Source organism: Conger conger, chromosome 4 (genome assembly GCF_963514075.1).
Source record: "Conger conger chromosome 4, fConCon1.1, whole genome shotgun sequence".
Taxonomy (NCBI): Eukaryota; Metazoa; Chordata; class Actinopteri; order Anguilliformes; family Congridae; genus Conger; species Conger conger.
The window spans coordinates 41243864-41267884 of NC_083763.1; the positions used below are offsets into that span (position 1 = coordinate 41243864).

The 24021-nt window shown below is 37.9% G+C and overlaps 1 protein-coding gene across 2 annotated transcripts; it reads left to right on the plus strand.

Annotated features, from left to right (window-relative positions):
• Positions 1–8006: 8006 nt before the first annotated feature.
• On the plus strand, positions 8007–23798 carry LOC133125845 (LIM domain transcription factor LMO4). Of its 2 annotated transcripts, none has more exons than XM_061237525.1 (5): positions 8007–8464; positions 10957–11234; positions 16671–16767; positions 18155–18310; positions 21186–23798. In XM_061237525.1, exons 2-5 carry the CDS (start codon positions 10999–11001, stop codon positions 21192–21194), a joined length of 498 nt encoding a protein of 165 aa, XP_061093509.1. In that variant the 5' UTR covers positions 8007–8464; positions 10957–10998; the 3' UTR covers positions 21195–23798. The 2 variants fall into 2 exon arrangements, with proteins under 2 accessions (XP_061093509.1, XP_061093510.1); XM_061237526.1 differs by having other exon boundaries at positions 10988–11234.
• Positions 23799–24021: the final 223 nt, after the last annotated feature.

Below are 24021 nucleotides of genomic sequence, written 5' to 3' on the forward strand. Positions count from 1 at the left end.
TGTATGGTGTCAAGAATACGTGTATTGAAGGCAACTTTTGGAATACAAATCAACTTTTCTCCATGACACTGTCTGTTAACAAAGGTGAAATTGACTCATGAGTTTCTTAGCTAGCATGAACAAGAGCTACTGGGTACTCCCCAGAATTTTTAAGCACAGTGATCGGGGTGGGGGTTGTGTGATTTTGGACGTTACCGAGAGAGGTAATGGAGCTTTTGCAGGTTAAGTCATTTGATGCATTCTGGGTCATTAGCCCCTTAAGGCTCACTGGCATTCATTTCTTTTTTCAATGACTGGTAACAGGATATACAGTTTGAAAGCATTCAAACTCAGGGTGCTATCTGTATAACCTATTTTAAGTTGCCATTGCTATAGTGACAACAGTGACTTATTTAGTAACATGTGGGTAGCAAAACAAATAAGGTAACCTCAGTGTCCTTTTTCACAGCAATGGTCCAGTGAACCAAATGCATAATAATGCAATTCTAAAAGCATGCTTACTCAGAGAAACACCTATAGAATTCATTGCTTGCTAAGAATTTCTCTGGAGGAATTATCATTGCTGTCGGTTTCACCATTGCCTACTTCTGCAGAAGTACTTTTACATAGGAATGCTATTATCTACATTTTGTAGAGGCTCTCTGGAACATGATGAGGCCACATACAAGCTTTTCTGACCAGAATAAGTTGCACAGTATATGCCTGACCCCCATCCATGGGAAAAAAGTACAGTTGAAATTCTACTCAGCCTAGAACCAGGTAAGGTATTGAAGCAACAACTGAGAAGCATTTTAGATAATGACATTACATTGCATTGGTGTTTAGTTTGTTAGGCTGGCATAAAACAACACAGCATTATTTTGCCTTTGTAACAAAACCGCAGCATTTTCAATAAGCACACTGAGACTGCTTCAGCAAATACAGTTCTTGAGATTTTATTTCCAAAAAGGCTGACGTTTTTCAACAAAAATGTATTTGCTGATGCCTATGTCTAAATAGAGGACTTTCTTTGGAGGACTTCCAAGGAATCACTAGTCTCTTGAGTGAATATTCCTGAGGAAGGCAGTGAAAACACCTTTGACTCCAAAATAGAGGGCATTTTTTGTTACTTTTTTGATTTCGATGTGCATCAAAATATTTTGTAATTATTCAGTATAAATAGCATGTGGAATGTGTTTGACTTGTTGATGGGGTTTGGATATTTGACAGAAACTTCAATTAATTTACCTCAATGAGTATGTTAGTATACAAGATGTTATTATTGTGATTACTGTACTTATTTTTTTACAATCTTCTCGACCTTTTACTGTCTGAGGAGAGCACAAGGAGAGGGAGGTTGAGAGGGAGAGGTAGGGTGACAGGTGGGGGGAAGTGCTGACACTTTTTTCAAGATAAAAAGTGTTGTATACTTCAGTGAGCAAAATACAGTGTTTTACACCTAAGACCCATACATATGTAATTATAATTTAGTGTCCTTTCGGAGTCCCTAAATGTATTTTTTAGAAACCTGCCTAGACATAGCTTTGAAAAATCAATTCAAATCAAATTTTTGGTGATATTGTCATCAAATAATAAAAAAAAAAGTTCCAGGGTAGAGGCTGTGGCTCCAGTGTGTTTCTAAGCGCAAACAGCCACAATAATCTATCCACTCAAAAATCTTCCACTGTGTTTGAGCTTCTGCAACTTTGCTTTAGTAATACTTAAAAGAAATTGACTCTTTCAGAGGAGACCAGGGTCTTCATGCATAGAACTGGCGTGGATTTCATCCAACATTTTTCTGTATGATCAGTTACTAAATCATGCATACACATACATTTACACTGGCCAGTTCACAGACTACACGTTTATGCTCTTCACATATCACGGCTGCTGACAGAAGGAGAATGTCATGAGATATTTTTCATGCCTGCAATACAGCCACAAGGAATAGTTCCTATGGATGGTCGTTTGTAATTTAAGTAAAAGTAATTAAGTTAAAGTGATTTAAGGCATTGTGACAAAGATATTAAAATAATGTAAATAAGACATGACATGCCAAAGAAGGCGTATTGCTAGATGGCGTAGCCACAAACCATATCACTAACCGTATATATATAATTTGGCGAAAATTATATATACGGTTGGATAATTTAGTTTGTGAGTTTTTAATTCTATTAATACGTTCCCACCAGTCATGATAAATGCAATATTTTAAAGTATTCCTGCAGTGTATTGTTCATAAATAACACTACTTTCTCCCATAACGCAGTCAAACAGTCACTGCATGGAGTGCATAATCGATCTTAGAACGAGTCGATGGGCCTAGTAACATCGCACGTAGAAGCTATCCCTTAAACAACTGCCTAAGTGATCGCTCGGGGAACACACGTAGAAAAGTAAACAGCTTTAGTAAGGTATACCTTAGAGTACCTTAGAGAGTCTTCGTAAAGAGACATCGTTATCGAGAAATGCACCCTTGGACATTTTCACAATAATTTCAAGATTATGAATCTCAATGTTGTTGTGGATTTCGGCGTAGACCCAATTTACGGTCAAATCTGGTCATATGACCGATTTATGCATGAGGCTCCAGGTTTGTGCCTGTAGTGAAAAGGGTTCAAGTGTAGTAACCATTTTTTTTGGGAATTTTCAAACTTGTGTTAAGAAGAGGGGCAATACTTAAGGGGTTAAAACCAGCCACTAAAGGCATTCAGACAATAAGGGCTAAGAACGTGATATCATGTATGATCAAAGTCATCTTTAATATAATTGTTTGTGAACAAATTATAAAAATAAAAATATATTTATGAAAATCAACTCTAAAATAAAATATTAAAATAATCTCTCAATTTGAGGTCTAGATATATAGCTTGATAGAAACTTTATTGTACACAATGTGGAAAATTGTCTTTGGCTTCACCACAATCAACATGGGTTAAAAACAATAGTAAACCACAGTAACAACAGTCAGATCAGTATAATCTTGCAAAAACTGAAATGTGCAAGAAGTATGCAAATTCTGAAAAAATGTATATATATATTTAAAATTTAGAAAATGGAGAGGGTAGCTAAAGGAATGGCTCATAACAATTAACTATGTATTTAATATTCTAATTGCACTTGGCACAAACAATTTCCTGTAGAGATTTTTGGCGGTTTGTGGCTGCTTATACCTCCCTGAGGGTAGTAGCTCAAATTGTGAGTACAGTGGGTGGGAGGAATCACATGCTATGAGCTATGAGCACAGAGCACAGAGCTATGATTTATAAACTTTTAAAAAAGTTACTTGAAGAAATATTATGAAATATGTGTTCATAACGGAAAAAAAGTACAGACTGGGCTTAATGGATAACCAGGTAAACAAAACTCTTTTTTGGTATGTACCTCCATTTTCACTTCACATAATTTCTTGCTGAACAAAATTAGGCACATTAATACAAATGAATTAAGGGGAACTTGGAGTATTTTTATTACACAGTGGCACAAATGAAGGAACAGGGTGGTGCAGTGTTACATTGTTTGGGGAGAACCCTGCTGTATGTACAGCATGTATATTGTAGAATATAAATATGCACTCAACAAGCACTTTATTAGGTATTTATTAGACTTATTTTTTAGACTTCTACGGCTGTAGCCTATCCACTTACAGTAATGATATATTGTGTGTTCAAAGATGCTCTTCTGCATACCACTGTTGTCATGTGTGTGGTTATTTGTGCTACTGTCCCATTCCTGTCAGCTTTGACCAGTCTGGCCATTCTCCTCTGACATTTCTCATTAACAAGCCATTTCTGTCTGCAGAACTGCTGCTCACTGGATTTTTTTGTTTTTGTTTTTGCACCATTCTTTGCAAACTCTAGAGCAGGGGTCGGCAACCCTGGTCTTGGAGAGCCGCAGGGTGTGCTGGCTTTCGTCTCCACCTTAAAATAAGCAACCAATTCAGACCAAAGAAACCAGGTGAGGTAGGTTAACTGTGTAATCAACGGCTTTCATTGATTAATTAATGCCAAGTAACAACGAAAGCCAGCACACCCTGCGGCTCTCCAGGACCAGGGTTGCCGTCCCCTGCTCTAGAAACTAGTGTGCATGAAGATCCCAGGAGATCAGCAGTCTGAGATACTCAAACCACCCTGTCTGCCACCAATAATCATTCCACAGTCAAAGTCACTTAGATCACATTTTTTCGACATTTTGATGGTTGATGTGAACATTAACTGAAGCTCCTGACCCGTATCTACATAATTGTATGCATTCCACTGCTGCCACACAACTGGCTGATAAGATAATCGCATGAATAAGTAGGTGTAATAAAGTAAAAATGTTCCTAATAAAGTGCTCGGTGAGTGCACATATCCTCTTAAGACATGGAAATTTGTGTTCTGTAGTTATTATTGTGTATACTGATGCACAGATATCAGATATCTCTTTGGATAAAAGCATCTGCCAAATAAATGTAAGGTATTTTAATGTAATGAATTTAGGGGACCTGAGTCTCTGCTCTTAATCTCAAGAACGATATACAGTGGGCTCCATAATTATTGGCACCCTTGATAAAAATTGAGGAAAAGGCTGCACTTCATAAACAATATGGATAAGGATCTATATTTTATGTTCAAACATTTGGGAAAACTATATACTTTCATTGCAATACATTTACTCTCATGTTTCAATGTTTTTTATTTAATCTAATTAATTCTGAAAACCACAGGTGCAAAATAATTGGCACCCCTAACAATTATTATAAATAAAATCAAACAAAGTGAGATTGGAATTGGAATGGTTGCAAACGTGCCAGGAAGAGGATGCAAGTGCATATTATCCACAGACTGTAAGGAAGATGAGTCCATAAATTACCCAAATTTGCAGTTTAAGAATTGCAGAGATTGGTTGTGACCGAGTCTAAAAACAAACTTAAAATACCACCAAACTCTTTGGAAGGGTGGCACGAAGCCAGCCCTTACTGAGCACAATAAACAAAACCAAGCATCTTGAGTTTGCCAAACTTCATTGGAATTATGACTGGAAGACAGTGCTATGGTCAGATGAGACATAAATTGAAATTGAACACACTATCAACATGTTTGGCAAAAAAATGGAATGCATACAAGGAGAAGTGTCTGAAAATATCTGCATGGAGAATGGTCAAAAATCCCAACAAATATGTTCTCTAGCTTTATTACAAATTATAGGAAAAGACTCATGGCCGTCATCTTTGCCAGGGGTGTTTGCGCAAAGTATTAAACCAGGGGTGCCAATAATTGTGGAACCTATTTTTGGGGGAAATAATTATATTTGAAAATGTATTTGAATCGTTAATAAGGCACACTACTTTACACATGCTGGAAAATAAAGGTATGTTGAACCTTAAATACAAGGCACATTCGATAAAAATGAAATATATATTGTTAAATATTGTCACTGCAACATGTTTTAGTTATCCGTAAACTTTTCAGGGTCTCAGCAAAATAAAAATCTTACATACTTTTGTACAAATGTATTTTCCATCCTGTGATGAAAATGAAAAATATGCCACTCTTATGTGAAAAGATTAATCTTGGGGAAAATGTTCATTGTAGTCTAGGTGTCATTGCAGTGACCACTTTAAGATGAACTCTCAAATTGACCACACAATTCTCTCATCAATTCAGCACATCATTACAAAACTACTGGTACAACTCTGGTCCTCATGTTGACAAACACCAATAACAGTGCTAAAAGGAAATCAAAAGCCAAGAATTAATACAAGATACTAAAAGCTTTCTTTTACCTGCATTAAGCAAATGATTGAATACACCTGACAAGTCCAAATCAGCTCAGAAGCCAACTGTCCAATTACGTTTTGTCCCCTAAAATGTGGAGACTATGTATAAAAAGGGATATAATTTGGATGTGGATCACCCAATATGGATGTAAATACCCTCAAATTAAAGGTTAATGCCAGCACTTTAACCTCACATTGATTTGAAATCCTGGGGCACAGACCCATAAGAACAGAAATTGTACCACTGTCCAAATACTTACAGACTGCACTGTATAACTACAGTTTATTTATCATTACGTTTTCATCAAGAGCTGCAACAGCAGAAATAAGTGTACTTATCCCTGGAAGATGACCAGAAACAGGTGTTGCATTTGGCCATGTATAGCTGAGGTAATGACATACAATGATTTAATACAGATTGCATTTGAGGGTCAGTGTTGCGGTAAGAAGTGTGCAGACATTGTTTGATATGATTGAGTGTTTCTACAAAGAAAAGGGCCCTAAACAAATCTGGAAAAAAGTCATTTGAAACCCCATTGCAGACATTTTGGGGAGGGGGAAAGGTCACCTTTAAACTGCAACCTGTACTTATAAGAAGTAATTTTAATTGTAACTTTGATTTGGGAGGTTGACTATATGGTACTCTGATAAACTAAAGTTCTAATATGCTAAACAATTCTTTAGGTATTCAAAGAGTATGCATGCTTATGATTAGTGAAATATATGGGACTACTAACAGTCCTGCAATCGCATATTATATGAAAAGGTGTGTTAAAAGTGACTTGGTTTGAATCTTCAGTATTTCGTCCAACAGAATGTAATGCTTCAATTTTCTTTATTATTAATTATATTATTATTATTATTATTATTGTACACTATTTTATCCCTTGCTACCAAGATGTTATTTATTCACTAGTGACACAGTGACCAAACTTATGTTGAGTCTTTTTTCCCCGTTGCATTGTATATGCATTCAGGTAAATGCACAATTATTTCCCTTGACCTAATCCATTTTCCATTATTTGGAACAAACACAACAAGAATCGGCCACCAGCGGAATCCCAGTTCTAGTATTGATAATCAATCATAATTTCGGTGTCATTAACCAGCGGCATACTGTGTCATGAAATCGTACATTGGTAAAAGCAAAGTGGCAAATAAAAACCTAATTATACACTGCATCTAAACCCCATTTTGTTTTGCGTTTTATAATTATTTTTTACAAGGTTATGGCATTAAGTCGTTTTCACTCGTTTTTTGTCATTTGCTTCGACAACACCACCAAAGAAAATGCTTTTAAAAATTATACTAACGTGATCATGCATAGGTTACTTTAGATGCGTACACAAATGTTTATGACTATACTTATAACAACATTGGAGCGACACATGGAGGTGAACAAGGCCACATGTAAAGGATTGACGTTATAAAATTTATATTGATCCGGTTTTGGAATTTTAGAACGCGCGATTGTGCTGTCCCTTTCATTGACAGATGATGGCGCCACTGTGAAGGCACAAGAATAAATGCGGCCAGGAGAGAAGCAGATAGAACTTTTAAAATAAGATAACAGTGAACCATAAAATTCAATTTGAAACAAAATAAATGCATGGCATTACCTTGGTCTGAAAGTCTAGACATATGGAAAGATGTTATACGCTTGTTATAAAATGTTCAAACATACTGTACCTACAAATCTTACAGGTTAACGGTTAAGCACTACGGATATGGCAAAAAAAAAAAAAAATAATAATAATAATAATAATAATAATAATAATAATATATATATATATATATATATATATATATATATATATATATATATATATATATATATATATATATATTAATACTCCACCATAATGTTTCTTGTTAGATGCCTTAAATTTATCCAGTCTTCAAGCTAATACGAATAGACCTATTATCAGAACATAGTTAGCCTACTTTTATAACTACAGCCTACACACGTAATAACTGACGGGAGATGTATTCTGTTTAGAAATAATCTCAGCGATGCTATCAAATACATGGCATCTGAAATACCACATCTGCATTACGTGTAAGGGTGTGCCGTTTCTGAAGTGGCGAAATTATTAGGTAGCTCAAAAAGAAACGTCGAGCTGTAAACTGCATTTTTCTTCCTTTACTCCGTGTCCAAGTCAATTTCACGTTCTTCTGATTGGGTGGTTTTGTTATTCCGGCTGAATAGACTGTGTGGAGATTGGCTGCAGATTGATTTACGTCATCCCCCCAGAAGAGATGTACTTCGGATCTTCATTCTGTCACTAACACATGTAGAGCAGGGCAGGACTGAAGTACGGCGTACATGGGGGGGAGAAAGAACAGATTACATTACTCTCGTTTTGTGAAGCAGAATAACAAAGGTCCGTCTATTTTATATGGAAATTTTTAAGTACATAGCGCAACATTTTTTCAAGGACATATCCCAGTCGCTCTTGAAACAGTCTCGCGCCAGTGGAAATACAATCTGAAAACTCCATTGCCTTACTTCGTGTATTAGCCTACTATCAATAGAACGAAATATTCCGGAGGACTTGCATTTTCTGGTGTTGGACTGGTGCGTTGTCTCCTGACTTTGTCATTTGATTGCGAATTCATCACACTTCCCCGGACTCATTGCATTATTTTTATACAAATACATTTGTCCAAGAAAGGTCTGCGCGGCAAATTGTTTCAACAATAACATTTCAAGGAGACAAAGAGGTACGTGTGTTTTCCTTATGAATTCGAAACCCTACATTTGGTTCATATTAATAATCTTTCATGTCGTTTATGCGGAAAGCATTCAATGTAACAAATTGTCGCTGGGTATAGCCGATATATATTAACACGCAGTAGCTACGATTGGCGTTAATCAGAAATATGAAAAGTGAAAAAAGTCACTTTAGAAGGTTATGTGTATCCCAGAACGTAGCAATAGATAAAATGACGGAGCTAAATCGTCTGGCGCTTCCAACATCACGGAATGAGAGCCAGGATCTGGTAGCCGCAGGGTTAGCGGCTACCGTTTTTCTCCGTCCTCTCCTACTAGAAGCATTAAATAGACACTAGCGCTGGGTATGAATTTGCCATTTCATTATTAAAAATACAATATTTCCCATCTTTTACTTTTACGTTCCATGAAAACGGCAGCAACGACTGTTAAAAAGGAGACTGTTTTGCCTCCAGCTGCCTGGTCTGTTTTCTATTTCACTGACTCCATCTCAGTGCCTAAATTGCCTGACCATGTAATTACTATAGTAAGCCCATTTAAGTTAAAAGCTTTTCCCCCGTCTATTCTTTCCCCCCCTGCAAACTCGGAATGAAACTTGACGATGGCCCGATCCTATTTATCTGGGGACTTGCTCTCGGGCTGGGCTCTTTGATTCATCTCCTTTTAGATTTAATCAGCACTAAGGTATTGCTTGTCCTTAAGAGTCTCAGCTAATGGGGTTACTGAATGCTTTTCTCAGTGTAACGTTTTTTTTTATCCCAACACCCCCCCCCCCCCTCCCCTCCCATTCTCTAATTACCTTTCAACAAAGATTTGGCTTAGCCCGCCATGAAGTCCGCTGGACGAAATTGGAAAGGATTAAAAATTTAAATGCATCAACCGAAAAGTGAAATAGAAAAGTGTGTCTAGAATATAGAAGTATAACGATGATAGACTGCATACACGGGAAGTATATTTCCGTGGCAGTAAGGTGCTGGGAAAAACACAACATCGCCGTGGCCAAAAGACGTAGCTACGTACGGTGCTCACAAGGAATTCCACAAACAAAAGCAGGATATTGTTAGAACCCTGTCATGCCATTATCTCTGTGGCCAGGAATTCACACCTAGATCTGGATACTTTTTCATCAACCAGCTTGTAGTGTGGATTAAACCCCGAACCCTATTAACTTTAAACTTTAAATTTACTACTGTCAGTTAAAATAACGCATTCCGCTGAGATTAATGGGTCCGTACATACTTTGATATATCCTATATAACTTTTATGTCTTTTCAATTAGCAGCACTCACATGTTCTGGCAGGACACCACCCTCCCATTTAACTTTTTTTCGCCACCATTTTCCCCTTGAACAATACACATTGACTGGCTTGAAGAATGGCATAGGGGGGAACAAGTTCAGTTTACAGGCAATTTGGGTGTCTGAACAAAAGACAATGTTGCTTTAATTGTTCTATCAAGCAGTATTTTATCAGTTAGCAGCATTCATCTGGGAAGAACCAAGAGGCAACCACAACATTTAGATGAGATCAAGGGCAGATTAGGGAGGAGAAGTGGTCTGAATGTGTTTGTATAACAGGTAAACAACTCCTCTCTAAGCACCAGGATCTATTTATACTTGTGTCTGGAATCCAAAAGCAAACATAGGCATGCTGATAAAATGCATATAAATCGCACCAAATATAGAGATTAGCAAAACCTATCTCTTGCTTTGCCTTAAAAAAAGAAATCCTGTCCCTGTGCCATTTCAGAAAGTTGTTTATGATAAACACAAGTTGTCTGACAGCTTTGTGCAAACCCCAAAGGCTGTTGAAAATGTTTTGATCAGACAGGTGATGAAGGGTGGCTTTCATTTGGGAGATCTTTTGATATCCAGTTTTGGTATTAATGATATTTATGGTATTAATTTTGTGACTACTTAACCTATTTCTTTTAATGTCATAACAGTTCTATTTAAAATAAATGTGTACATAATTGTTAAACAAGACTGTAGGACTCTAAGTAAAAGTTTGAAATGTTAAATACAATATCTTTAACAAAAGCTGTTTTTCCACAAAAGCATTTAATAAGAAAAACATGTCAGAAATTCCTAGCCACGCATCCGATATAGCCTATTACCAACGGCTCTTAAAAATGTCCTTCGGAACTTCCTGACAACAAGAATACTCTGAACTATTTGTACAGAGGTAAATTAAAATACAATGTTGGCATCGACCAAGAGCCAGCGAAAAATGAGTGCCTGTGGTCTAATGGAAGACACACTGAAGTTTTCAGTCATCAGGTCACAAATTATTGCTTAGGTCATCACAAATATTTGTCAGGTATAAAAAAAAAAGTCCAGAATTCTGTTGGAGTATTTTTGAAGATCATCAAACCCTACATCAGAGTATTTACATACAATATGAATTCCCCTGGGGGTGGGGAGCCGGGGTAATATTTGAGCAGTGAAATATTCTAAATTTGTATCCTTGCGTCTCTGTGCAGGCTCTAAGTAGCTTCGCTCTGTCTTGTTCAGCTACGGAAACCATGGTGAACCCTGGTGGCAGTGCCCAGCCACCCCCAGTTGGAGCAGGGTCTCTCTCCTGGAAGAGGTGTGCAGGATGTGGGGGAAAGATTGCAGACCGCTTCCTCCTCTATGCCATGGACAGCTACTGGCACAGCAGGTGCCTCAAGTGTTCCTGTTGCCAGGCGCAACTGGGAGAGATTGGCACATCCTGCTACACTAAAAGCGGCATGATTCTCTGCAGAAATGACTACATCAGGTAAGCCTGTTCCCCAATGCTAGGCAGAGAGAAAGATGATACATACATTCAGATATAAGGTTCAAGAAGAGGCTAGATTTTGTGTTAGGCTGAGAAATTTGATATGGGTAAGCCAAGTGTATCATAACCGGCACTTGATGTATTTCACATTTTTGAAGGAGGTAAAAAAAAAAAAGGTTTCATATTTTTTTGGTTTTGGTGGAAAATTCTTTGTGGATCCTCCCTGATACAAAGATACAAAGAGGGGGTGTCACTGATAAAGTATACAGTGAACAAAATTACTCCTGAGAACATTTGACTTTTCCTCAAGCTGTTGTTTTTTGGAGGATGGGGTCTTGTATGGAGCCATGTTTTTTTGTTTCTAAAAGTGTTAGAAAAACTATGTGCACCAAACAGTATGGGCTATTTCATATAAATAATCCTGACTGACTGTGGTCATGTTGCATGTGAAATATATATTTATTTTGGAACAAAAAAGCTTTTTAGAGTTGTTTTATTGAGTATGCTGGGCACTTGGAACAGGGCAAAGTCATATAATTTTTATTCAGCTAATGGGTGCCTTTTAACATAATTGAACAATGTGACCTTAAGAAGGACACAGTAACACTTATTGTACTCAAAGAGAAGGCTGAAAGTTCTGATTTCTTTGAAGTAACCATAAAAAAATGTATTGCAAGTTCCCTCACAGCGCTGCCAAGATTTTCATTTGTGCATGAAAATTTTGATAAAAAAAAAAAATGAATGTCTGATATCTGCTTTAAGAGGCACTCATTTGACCTCATTAGTATGAAAGATGAATGAAGAGGTCATTTCGTTATTTTGATAATGTAGCTTCTTTCACTGGATTAAACTGCAGTCAGCTGAATGGAATCAAAAGCACATAGGAGACTGGGTAGGAAGAATGTGAAGAAATGACACAACCTATTTCATTACGTGAGCAAAAAAATTTAAATGCAAGAAGAACTAAAAGAAGAAGAAACTAAAATACCTTTTTTATTAGCTATCTTTCCCTAAATGAAACATATATGATAGCTAATATGTGCATAACATGTTTCATCGCATTCATAATACTTTAGATGGCTTCACTTTTAATGGATGTAATGTAAAAATACATTTTTGTGATGAGTCAAAAAAACAAATGGTGGCAAGTCAATGAAAAAGGTCAGTTTCAGTCAGGGGTTTATTGCAATTTGTTAGGTGGCACACTCACTTCTCCATGTTCAGCTACTGCTAACATTGTTGATATCACAGAGTGTGATATCTTCTGTGTCAAGTGAAGCACCAAATGGTTTTCATTTCTTTTACGAGCACTACATAACATGCAGTCAAGAGTTCAAGCTGACACACTACCCTGTAATGCAAACAGCATGGAAAAGCAGAAATTTTGAGATTGCCACCACTTTCCATCAAAAGGATTAAGTCAATTGGGTGCTTTGCTTGTAATGGGTCTACAACCTAATTAAAATTGGGAGGAAAAGTGGACACACCTTTCGACTTGTAATGAGAGCGTGGTTTGTGGAAGAATGGAGCTGAAGCCTGTGATCTGTGTAGAGATAAAAACTGGCTGACAGTGAGTCCACACAATTAAAAGCTTTAATTAGTGGCTCCTCCATTTTCTTTTAGTCCTGATGGGTTTTATCTAATGAGATCTGGTCCCTGGCTTAGATCTGCTCAGAATGACGTGTCCGAAATGAATGAGAGCCACATCACAAACAAAACATTTAATTAACAAAATTGGCTTTTGAGAGAGAAGGGATTATTACAAGGGCCAGTTGCCTCCAGGGCTTAAAGGGCCTCATTTTTGTAACGGATTATTAAATTGCCACCACGGTGTAAATAATAGAGTAGTGTCTCAAACTTTTATGAATCTGCAAATGCAGAACACGTGTAGATTGATCGTATGAATAAACAAAATGTGTCACATTACTAAGAGAAATGCAGACAACCTAAGTGGATACCATCTCTCACAAATCACATCGAGAGTTGCAGATGGCACAAACATTATGCAGAAGGCAGTTGCTGTCAGTCTGAATTTCAGTGCTGAGCAGACAACATATACTCATGATGTAGGAACTGGTATTCTGCGCACCTAAACAAATTTATGTAACTTTGATTCTTTGGCCTCAAACGGTGTCTGTGATTGTTTTACAGCATGTTTTAAGCCTGAGATATTTTTGTGTGTGGGCAGTAAGAGGAACTCAGCAAGGGAATTAATTTAGCTAGTAATCGTGTGGCTGCTCGAGTCATGGAATGTGGCCCCTTTAATTGAATAGGCTAGGTAATTAAATGGCACTTTTCCAATAGAACGTGCTAGGTAAATCTAATAGTTGGTTATTTAATATCACTTTGAAGTCTGCCCACTCATGCACCATGGCAGCTCAAGAGCATGTGAACTATTAGCTAGGAAAAAACCGGGATCTCAAAAATTAATTAAATCGCATGCAATTTAGGGGAAACGTTTATCTTGATTTGTCATAACAGAATTAATTCAAGGCGTCCAATTCACTTGGGGCCAGATCTGTTACTCTGAATTAACCAAGCGTAATTTGGCTGATTTTTTTTTTTTAAAAGCCTTCCCCCAGCTCCCCACCTCCTCTTTCTCTAATGCAGCACTTGCCATTATGCAAAGCCCCTCTTAAGTATCAATATCTCCTAGTGCTTTTAAGGGGCTTTGGCTGCTGTTTTACCAAGGCATCTTTAATGGACTACGTTACTGACATCATTGGGGTTTTACCATTTTAATATATTTAAGCATGCCTTGAAAGATTCATATTTTTCCTGTCTTAGTTTTTCCTTGCTTAAATTAAAAAAAGAATCCTGTACCGAAAACATTGGCGATTAAAGACACAGTCTTTTGAATCTGACTTGTTCTCCGGTATCAGTATGAAAAATCACACAGCCCTTTCTGTGGCTTGAGATGCTCCACGTGTTGTTTGTGAATGATTGTATGGGTGGCTGGATGACTGAAATGCAAACAACACCTTGAGCCTGTGGTTTGGGAGAAAAGAAACTGAAAGCAATTATGTCATTGCAATTAAAGGGTCCTCTGGCCTTAATTATTCCAAGCCGGGGTATCTCTCTCCAATGCAGGAGTTCAAGAGAAAGCAGCCCATTAGGGTCCAAGCACAGACTGATAGCAACTTAATTGAGCACCTAAAGCCTTCAGGCTTTTAAATCAAATACAATCCTAGGCAATCCCCATGTCAAATAATTAACCTGGCGCTTTTAGAAAACCTCTGTGAAACTAAGCGCTGTGTGGTGAAGCCATGAAAGTGCATGATTATAGAAAAAGATTTAGTATTCTCTTAGATATTTATACAAGGGAAATTAATAAAAAAAGCTAATGACTCAAAGTCTAATAAATTGCATTGGATTTTAAATGACTAAATATGGCCAAACTGTCAAAGAAGAGTAATTGATTAAAAAAAAAATTATGCAAACCATGTGTGCAACCATGCAAAGACAATAAATGCACATAATGCAACATGCTGCAGCTAGGCCTATACATCTTTGTAATGCTTTGTTTATTTGACATAAAGCACATTAAAGTTGTGTCAGAATTTGTGCATATTTTTAAATTTTATTTTATATATACAGCATATATATATATAGTCATCCAAAGAGACGTGGCTTTTAAAAGGAGAAAAACAGATTGCGATTTCTTCATCTGAGTCTGATGTATTGCTTTCAAAGGGAGGCATTCTTTCGGCCTTTCCTGCCCTGGTCATTCCAATTTAGATACCAAGCAGTGATGTGTCGTGGATCTCAAACTAATTAGTTTTGAAATGGAGTTTTGATTGAACCATACAAATCGATGCAGCAGCAAAATTTGTTTCTCAGGCTTCCTATTAAAAGCCATTTTCGGGGCAGTTTTACTACTCTCTCTGTCGTTCTGTCGATACATTTAATAACAACTTACAGGCTATTTTCAATAAAGTGGTGACAGCAAATTAGTACTTGGAACATGTCAAGTCCTCTCGATGGGATCTAGATTTGAAAGATCTCTGCAGGTTACAGAGGGGGGAGGGGGTATTGGAGGGGTGTATGGGCTGTGAGCAGGTTAGGATTGCTGATCAATGTCAATGTTCAAAGAATATGAAGACACAGATGTGGTTCGCAAGGATTAAAAACCAACAATCTCGAAATGCATATCCTCCTTTTTATGTTCTGCAGATTGCGTCTTTAAATTATATAAATTTAAAAACCATTTCAGAGCTTTTGCTTTTGTTATTTTATGTTTTGCATGAAAACACGATGTAATCTAAAAGGTTCCCAAAAAGGAAATATCTTAGTTTAAATTCAAATAGGGTAATGCTATACTCTTCTGTATACCCCCCCCCCTCCCCCATCTACCCCATGTCTCTCTCTCCCCCTCTCGAGCATGTCAGATGCTGTGGTCTTATTTGATTGCATAGGAAAAGTGCGGTGATAGAGCAAACACCCAGTGAGATATGATGACAAATGGGTCCAGATCCCAGTAAATTACTTTCTGCTCAAATCGAAATTTCATTCAGTTTGTTGCTAGCAGAGATGAAGTAATCTAAATTGTGGACTCAAAAGCAGATAGAGGGAAGTTGGAGCAAGCATTTCATTATCAAGAGGGAGAGAGAAGGTTAGGATGAAAGAGATGAGCAGAAGCAAATCTAAAGTGTTGACACCATGATTGAAAAGGTTAACCCATGCACATTATATATCAACCTGGATAGCGGAGTGTTTCTAATGGAAACACTGCTTCACCAGGGCCTGTGCTGGGGGTTCTAATGGTAAAAGCACTATGTTGCCTTAGATGTACAATCAAATCCTCTTAGTCCGGTGATTGCTTATGTTCCAGGTTGTTATTAGGATGCAAAATGTACACCAAAGGTAATACCTTGTTTCAATGCCCTAGCTTGGAAATAAAACATTTTCATTTAGTTCCTGTTATTGTTATGATTTGCCTTTTCTGATTTATTGTTATTATTTTTTTTACAATATGAAATATTGCATTTGTTTGTGTGTGTTATTGCGGTTTGTGGAGGCTTAAGATAACTTGTTTAAGCAAAACAAATTGTGTGAGTATGTGATTGAACTGTTAAGTCTGTAGTTGTACTGTGTATGGCCACACCCATACATCTGAAGTAATTAAATCAGTCACATATATATGTGCTATTAGGAAATGTGTTGGATGTATGGATGTGAGATGAATTCCTGTCATTTTCCTGTCATAGTGCACTAACCTACAGTATTTTGTCAACATAGAAAAAAGATAATAAAAACCACAGAGGATAAATAAGTCCAAGCAAAATAAAAGAAGTAATCACCAATGATCTCATAGACAGACAAAAACAAACAAAGAGGAAAATTGTTACAGTTCCCTATGCTTGACTTTAAAAACTGGTGCTGGCTGGGTATTGGTGAACTAATGCTGTAGCAAATGGTGTTTCTTTTATTTTTCAGGTTATTTGGGAATAGTGGAGCTTGCAGTGCATGTGGTCAGTCCATACCAGCCAGTGAATTGGTCATGAGAGCGCAGGGCAATGTCTACCATCTCAAGGTGAGTCATAACGTGGGCTCCAGAATTATTGGCACCCTCAATAAAAATGGAGAAAAGGGCTGTGTATGATCAACAACATGGATAATGATTTACTTTTTATTTAGTAATCTCCTTTTTTCTGAAAACCACAGATGCTAAAATTATTGCCACAATTATTGTAGATAAAATTAAACAAAGTGAAATTGGCAATACACTTTGATGAGCTAATCTCAATGAGCTAACCTCAGTCGAAAGGAACTATATTGTGTAAGTCTGTCACTTCCTGTTTCACTACAGTATAGAAATTACAAGCATGCAGAATTCTTTTGTCAACTATCAGCATGGGAAAAGCCAATGAACTGTCAATTCAGAAGACCCAGATGGTAATTTACCATCACAGATCTGGTAATGGGTACAGAAAAATACAGAAACGGTTAAACATACCACTTAGCACTGTAAGGGAAATAATATAAAGGTGTAAAACATGTGGAATGGTTGCAAACTTGCCAGGAGGAGGATGCAAGTGCATATTATCCCCACGGACAGTAAGGAAGAGGCCATAAGTAACCCAGGGATCGCAGTTTAAGATTGCAGATATTTGTTGGGTCTTGGGGTCACCAAGTGAAAAATAAAAGATAAAATGGCACCTCCATACCGGCAAACTCTTTGGAAGGATGGCACAAAGATCCTACTGAGCACAATAAATCAAATATGGTGGTGGGTCATTGATATTTTGAAGATCTTTTGCTGCCAGTGGTCCAGGGGCATTTTTTAAGATCAATGCATAAAGCATACATCAAAATCCACACAGAAATTGTTAAGAAAAATAACAACCATGTTCTGCAATGGCCATCTCAGTCTCCAGACTTAAATCCCATAGAAAATCTGAAATGAGAGGGTGGTATCCCAAGAATATCAATGCTTCTGAAAAGTTCTGTTTGGAGGAGTGGTTAAAAATCCCCCCAAATATGTTCCTTAACCTTAACACAAATGATAGGAAAAGACTCATGGCTTTAATAATTGTGGAAACTGGGGAAATATATTTTGTATTTGAAAACTTTGGTTGATTCCATTGAATCATTAAGAAAACGCTCTACTTTACGCATGTTTGAAAATGAAGCTTATGTCAATAGCTATTATTAGTTTACTTTTTGTGCATATTTATCAAGGGTGCCAATAATTCAGCTTTGACCCCTCCTATTTCAGGTTACACAACGAACGATACCCTCCGTTCCTTTGGTTTAGTTTGGCCATTGGTTGACACAGACCGCTTTGAGCCACTGATTGCTTTGCTTTGTGTGCCTACCGGGAGTTTGTTTTTTTGAGGGAAGAGTGTGGGGTTACAGGTGTGGGAAGCGAACATCACTGGGGTCGATGGTGAATGGTGTCCCTTCTCTCCCCCTCGCAGTGCTTTACGTGCTCCACCTGCCGGAATCGCCTGGTCCCCGGGGACCGCTTTCACTACATCAACGGCAGCTTGTTCTGCGAACACGACAGACCCACGGCTCTTATCAACGGCCATTTGAATTCACTCCAAACAAACCCGCTACTGCCAGACCAGAAGGTAAAGACCGTTGATCTCACCCCCCACCTTCCACACCGGTCCCAAGGAAAACAGCGCGTTTCTCTGCACGCGCGTCGAATGGATGTGGACGATCTCGAGGTGCCGTTCAACAAAAAATTTAACTCTTCTAGTTTTGGCTCGTGTGTCTTGTGCATCTCTTAGGCCAGCTTGTGGCTAATGGTTTTTGAATGACTCCTTAGCTTTTGTGTATTTTCGACTTGGGAATAACTGAAACGATGCCCCCTGGCCACAGGTTAAGTCCTGGGTCAAGGGAAGTGATAAGGTCAGCACCACAGAAATGAATTGTCCCTGTCAGTTCTGAAGTCCTAAACACAACATTGTGTCCGTACATGTCCGTTTCAGAAGCACTGCGTAAAAAGTTATGGTACAGTTGGGGCTGAAGCAGGAAGACAAGTGCTATTTGGTGTTACCAAAAAACTATTTGTAACAATTACTGTCAACCATAAAATGAGAGGACCGGTTAAAATACAGTGAAAGAGCCCTCCACATAATTGCATCTGCATCATATTTCATACTGATTATATATTGATGACATTGATTCATTTACTCTTTACTGCAAGAACCGCATGGATATTAAATCTTATTGACCAAAGATGAATTTTAATTTCAGATGGGTGATAGATTTTTCCATCACTCCTGATTGCCTGTTTGACTTTTTTATCATTAAGAGAGGCAATCAGACTCCTCTGAGTTATTACAGTGTAACCAAACATGCACACATCACAGGGCAATTCTTTATGGATTTACAATGGGAACTTAATTAATATTTGTCTGAAGCATCGCAGATCGGGGTTTTGTCAGGATTGTATGGACTCTGCTTGTGCTGAATGCATCCAAACAACAAACAGAAGAGGAGGCCAATGCGAGAGCCAGAAGCCTTGTTTCATTTCTGTCTGCTTCTGTGTTTCAAGAGATTCAACAAAGTCATTATAATTTCACTGCAAAAAGAAAACAATGGACTGTGTTATTTTGGAGAATGATTCTCACTAAATATTTTGTGTAGCTGTATTCTAACAGCTGTGCAAATGTAGAACGGACTGTGCTGAAAGTCCTCTGGACATGATGGAGCAGGCAAATAGCATTTTGCAGTTTAGTAAAGGCTAAATGTGTTATGCAGCGTGTATTTCAGTGTGAGTTAGGTTGCAGGGCCTGGAGGAGAAGTATTCCATTAAGCTTTCTTCCCATTAGTTGCTTTTTAAGGCCTAGTCAATTTATCAGTCAGTGCAAAGAGTACCTAACATTCAAATTGAAAGCCTTTGCATTATCCAGCTTAATTCTAAATGTCTGTTTAAGCCTGTACCTCTCTCACAGTGGTCGGCGCGGTAAATATGTGGTCTCATTGTTTATTTATATGCCAACATCAATTGTAGTGAAAACAGCTGAATTATTAATGTTAAAATGCAATCTGAATATTGGGCTCAGCGCTTTAATTATAGTGGTGGGAGAATTCTTAAATAAAGGCAGCTACCTCCCTCAGCAAAAAGTGAAGGAGTGTCTGTAATTGCAGCATGTAAAATGAAGTGCTTTAAATGCCTTTTCTGAGAGGCTGTTGCATTGAATATGGATTTGTTCTTTTTTTTTAAGGAGAAACATAACATCAGGGAGCGCTCTTGCATATAAGGATCCATTATGTAATGTTTAATGAGGGACGGTCATCCACATCCGATTGACAGTGTCGAAATAATCAACTCGCCGTTTACCCCACCAGTTTTCGGCGATTCTAGAAAATCCGTAACTCCAGCACGGGGGAAAAGAATGGGGGGCGGAGGGAGGGAGGGGAAAAAACGAAGCAATTCCACTAATGCGGATATGAAGCGTCTTCCTTCACCCGTTGTTTATATTATGTGTGATTTCACAGTGACATAATTGGTGTTGTCTGTGTCCACAGCAGAGGACATTTGATGCTCATTTATTAAGTAGGCTCTCTGGCTTCTCCCTAATCTCTTTGTTCAGGACAGACAAATTACACTTCTCACACTGAGCTTCAACCCCTGGGAATTAAACCTCTCTGCCTCAGTCACTTTAATTAGCTTGAAAGTGGGGGTTTGCAATTACTAATAGACTGCAGCCCTCTTAGTAATTTGAGGAAAAGGGGAAAGCAAACGTCCCCAGAATGTAAAAACAAGAGAAGAGGGAAAAAAAAAAAGTTGATCGGAATGTTGAAATAGAGGGGGGTTTGAGAATAAAATAGCTTGGAAAGAATATACTAGCCTTTGTTCCTCAGCATCTCTTGTGCTTCACAGAAATGTAACACCCCAGGGGAGTTTCTGTTACAGTATTGTAAAAATTACAGGGGAAAAGAGACGTGCTTTATAAAGGTGCATTAAAGACATTGCAAAGGAGATAAGACAGCGGTAAGGAAATTAAGCAAGGCTTAAGCATAGCTGCTAATAGATTATGCAGTTTCTAATTCATCGAATGCAAATAAATCAATAAAAATATAGGAACAGCAATTTTAGAACGCTCTGCCTGCTTGTGGTATCGCTGCTGTCTGGAAGGAGAAAACAAGGATTCACGTCTGTGCACGTAATGTAATTCCCCGTTGACTTCAAACGAAGCCCACCTCCCCATTATTGCTGACAGGGCTCTCGCTTTGCACGTTACGCACACTCAAACAAAGGAGTTACCTACAACTTATTATGAACTGCGGGAGAGTGAACAGTTTGACATTTATCAAGTTTCCAACACGGTTTCTCCCTTTTCGCTCGCCGCCACCAAGGAAAAATATCGAGCATGCGGGGATACCGCCCGCATTAGTACGACAGCGCTCACCCGATTAACGTTTCACCCCAGACCCTTTTCGGATGGTCTCTCCTACATTTTGACTGTCTTTCTTTCCCTCGGTTTCTCGCAGGTGTGTTAAAGGGGAGGTGTTCGAAGAAGAAGCAGGAGGCGTGCCTTCATTTCCGCCCTCCCTCATCGCCCACCCGCAACCTCAGCCCCCCCCCCCCCCCCGCAAATCCCCCCCCACCCCCTCCCTACCTCCGTCCCAGCCCCCCTTTCTCCCGCGGCTCCCCCTCCCACAGGTGGGCGCCCTGTGCTGGAGAGACTGAGACGGGACTCTGTGAACCTGGACTAACAGGAGGCCGTTCACAAAACGGGAACGGACAAGAGAGACAAACCTGAGGACATTTCGGGTAGAGAGAGAAAAAAAAAAAGACAAACGAAGCTAATTATGTGCAGCTTTTCAAATCTGCATAGTACCCTCATAAACAGTTAGTGGGGGAACTGACTGCATTTTCTTTCTTTTCCTTTTTTAAGCCCACCCTCCTTTCTTTCTTTACAACCTGGTCTTTCCTCTTTATATATTTTAAGTGTTGTAAAGGGAATGTGTTCCATTTCGGGGATAAATGACTATGGGATAAAAAAATGATATCCGTGGCTTTTGTGGAAATCGAATCATAAACACTTTTGGTGTATCTGTACAATGCCATGTATGTATGCATGTAAGTGTTTTGTCCCAGTGTGGCTACACTCTTCTCCTGAAATTACCTTCTCTAAACCCCCTTCCTCTAAACTTTGAGCCCAACACCTAATCCTACCACAGAAAAAGAAAACAAACAAAAAATGCTCATAGCTCATCATGTAGAGATTTTCACCAACCTATAAATGCTGAATGAAATAAATCTATTTGTGATATTTTCAGAGACATTTGCTCCAGTATGGTGTATTTAATTAATAAAAATTAAGATCAAATCAAAATACAAACCCTGCTTTCTTCAATGCGCAGGCGACTGCATTTTCTTCAGCATTGTTGTATATTACAAATTGAATGAAAAACCATGCTAGTTGTCCAGAGATTTTTAATAAATGTATCCCACGGAGGCTAGTATACAGGGTATGTATAAATACTATATTACCAGAGGTTATTTTTTTTACATTATGACATATTTTGTAATTATTTTGCCATCCTTTCTAAACATTTCTAAAGCATATCCTTTGTAAATAAACAATGTATTGGCCAATGCTGAGAGGAGTTTATCACAATCAATGTCAAAGCCATTATTTCCAGTAAGCATTCATTTCAATATTTTCAAACAAAAAATATTTAATTAACCCTATACTAACTCCAACATTCTGTTCCTTAAAAAAACAAAACATTAAACTGGTCATAACCCTTCACAGATAATAATTGTGGACCAACAATGGTTACACACTAATAGTGGGCATGTGATAGTAATAGAATATTTGTAAGCATATAATATTTCTTAGATACAGATGCTATTCATCTACTATGTACAAATGGATGGTAATGCCCTTTGAAAATTGAATTACCAAAGAAAGGGAAAGATGCCTCTGTCAAACTTACGGGCTCCTCTAGAAAAAAGGAATTAAAAGCTGTTGCTTTCTATCTAGCGGTTCTGTTTGTATTTGGCCAAGATACAGCTGTGCATCCACAATGTTGGGCTCTATCTCACCTCAGCTTTTTTTCCTTGGCTGTGGTGTGCATGTACTTCAATGTAACCTGGAGGTAGAAAGATTTGCCAAATTGTTGCACAATATAAGAAACAAATGGTATCAATTCCTTTACTTTTACAAAAACCAGTATCTGTTTTGTATTTATTTAGTAGTAAAATCGTGAGAGTTAAGGTCATGAGAGCGATGTTTTATCGGATGTTACTATACAGTAGTTATACTACAGTAACGTTTGGTGCGGGAGGTTCCCAGAATATATATTATTATATTAAAACATTTTCTGGCTGCATTTCAGGCAAAAGAAAAAGGAATGAAAATAACTGGGTCAGACAGGGGGCAAAAGCTCAGTTGTTAATACTGTAGCAGTCAACCGCATGCATTGTGTTTGGAAACATGCAAATGCTGGAAACATGCATTATTTGTCCTGCCTCATGACTGTTAACATGAAGTGAAGCACTGGTAGAACAGGTACGTTGTTCCGCTGGATTACTGGAGTTCAAATCAGCTCCCTTTAATGCAATAGTTCATCTATCTCTTAAATAGTTTAAGATTTAAGAACTGTAACAAAAATAATTTTTACAAATAAAAAGAACTTGGCCCTGTCTTGGGATTCAGGGAAGAGTGAGTTCAGGAATTTTGAACTCATAATAGAGTAAGCATGAACACAATGAATTGTCAGTGGAACTCAGTTCAATGCTGTCATGTTCATTTGTTTTGTGTTTGCTGCCTTGCATTTTTTAATGAAAGAGGACCCTTTCTTTAAGATGACAAAGACATAGAGTTGAAGCGGACCTTGAACAAAATCTCTTTCTGTATTTCTGTACTGGGTTTCTTTTTATTGTTACACCGTGCATAATGTGTAATGCAAGATGCATCTAGCAACTAGAATGGTTAACAGATGCCTGGCAGTTGTTTTCCATCGTGAAATGCTCTAACAAGTGCTCATCTGAAGCTGGTTTTTGAGACACAGTGATGTTTACAGTATTACTAATGACTGTAATCATAATATATGTAGATACTTCCATTTCAGTAAATGTCAATGTCATGGTCATTCAGAATGGGGGTTTGTTTTTTGTATAACTTCCACTTGTTTGGACGGGTGTGCTTGATATTTGAAAATCTGAATAGAACTTGTATGTCTGAATTTATATTTTAGTCTTTTAAAAAAAAATCCAAACAAAAGATAATCAGAAAGCAATTTGGGTTATACCAATCAAGATTAAAATGGAATCATCAAGAGTGTCATTGTCCCCTTCAATGATATTACAATGCTA

What these genes read in the sequence shown, in the direction of transcription:
- LOC133125845 (XM_061237525.1), top strand. Translation starts at nt 10,999, where the DNA reads ATGGTGAACCCTGGTGGCAGTGCCCAGCCACCCCCAGTTGGAGCAGGG. An exon ending in TGCAGAAATGACTACATCAG is followed by an intron (nt 11,235 to 16,670) that starts GTAAGCCTGTTC and finishes TTTATTTTTCAG; the next exon opens with GTTATTTGGGAATAGTGGAG. An exon ending in GCAATGTCTACCATCTCAAG is followed by an intron (nt 16,768 to 18,154) that starts GTGAGTCATAAC and finishes TCCCCCTCGCAG; the next exon opens with TGCTTTACGTGCTCCACCTG.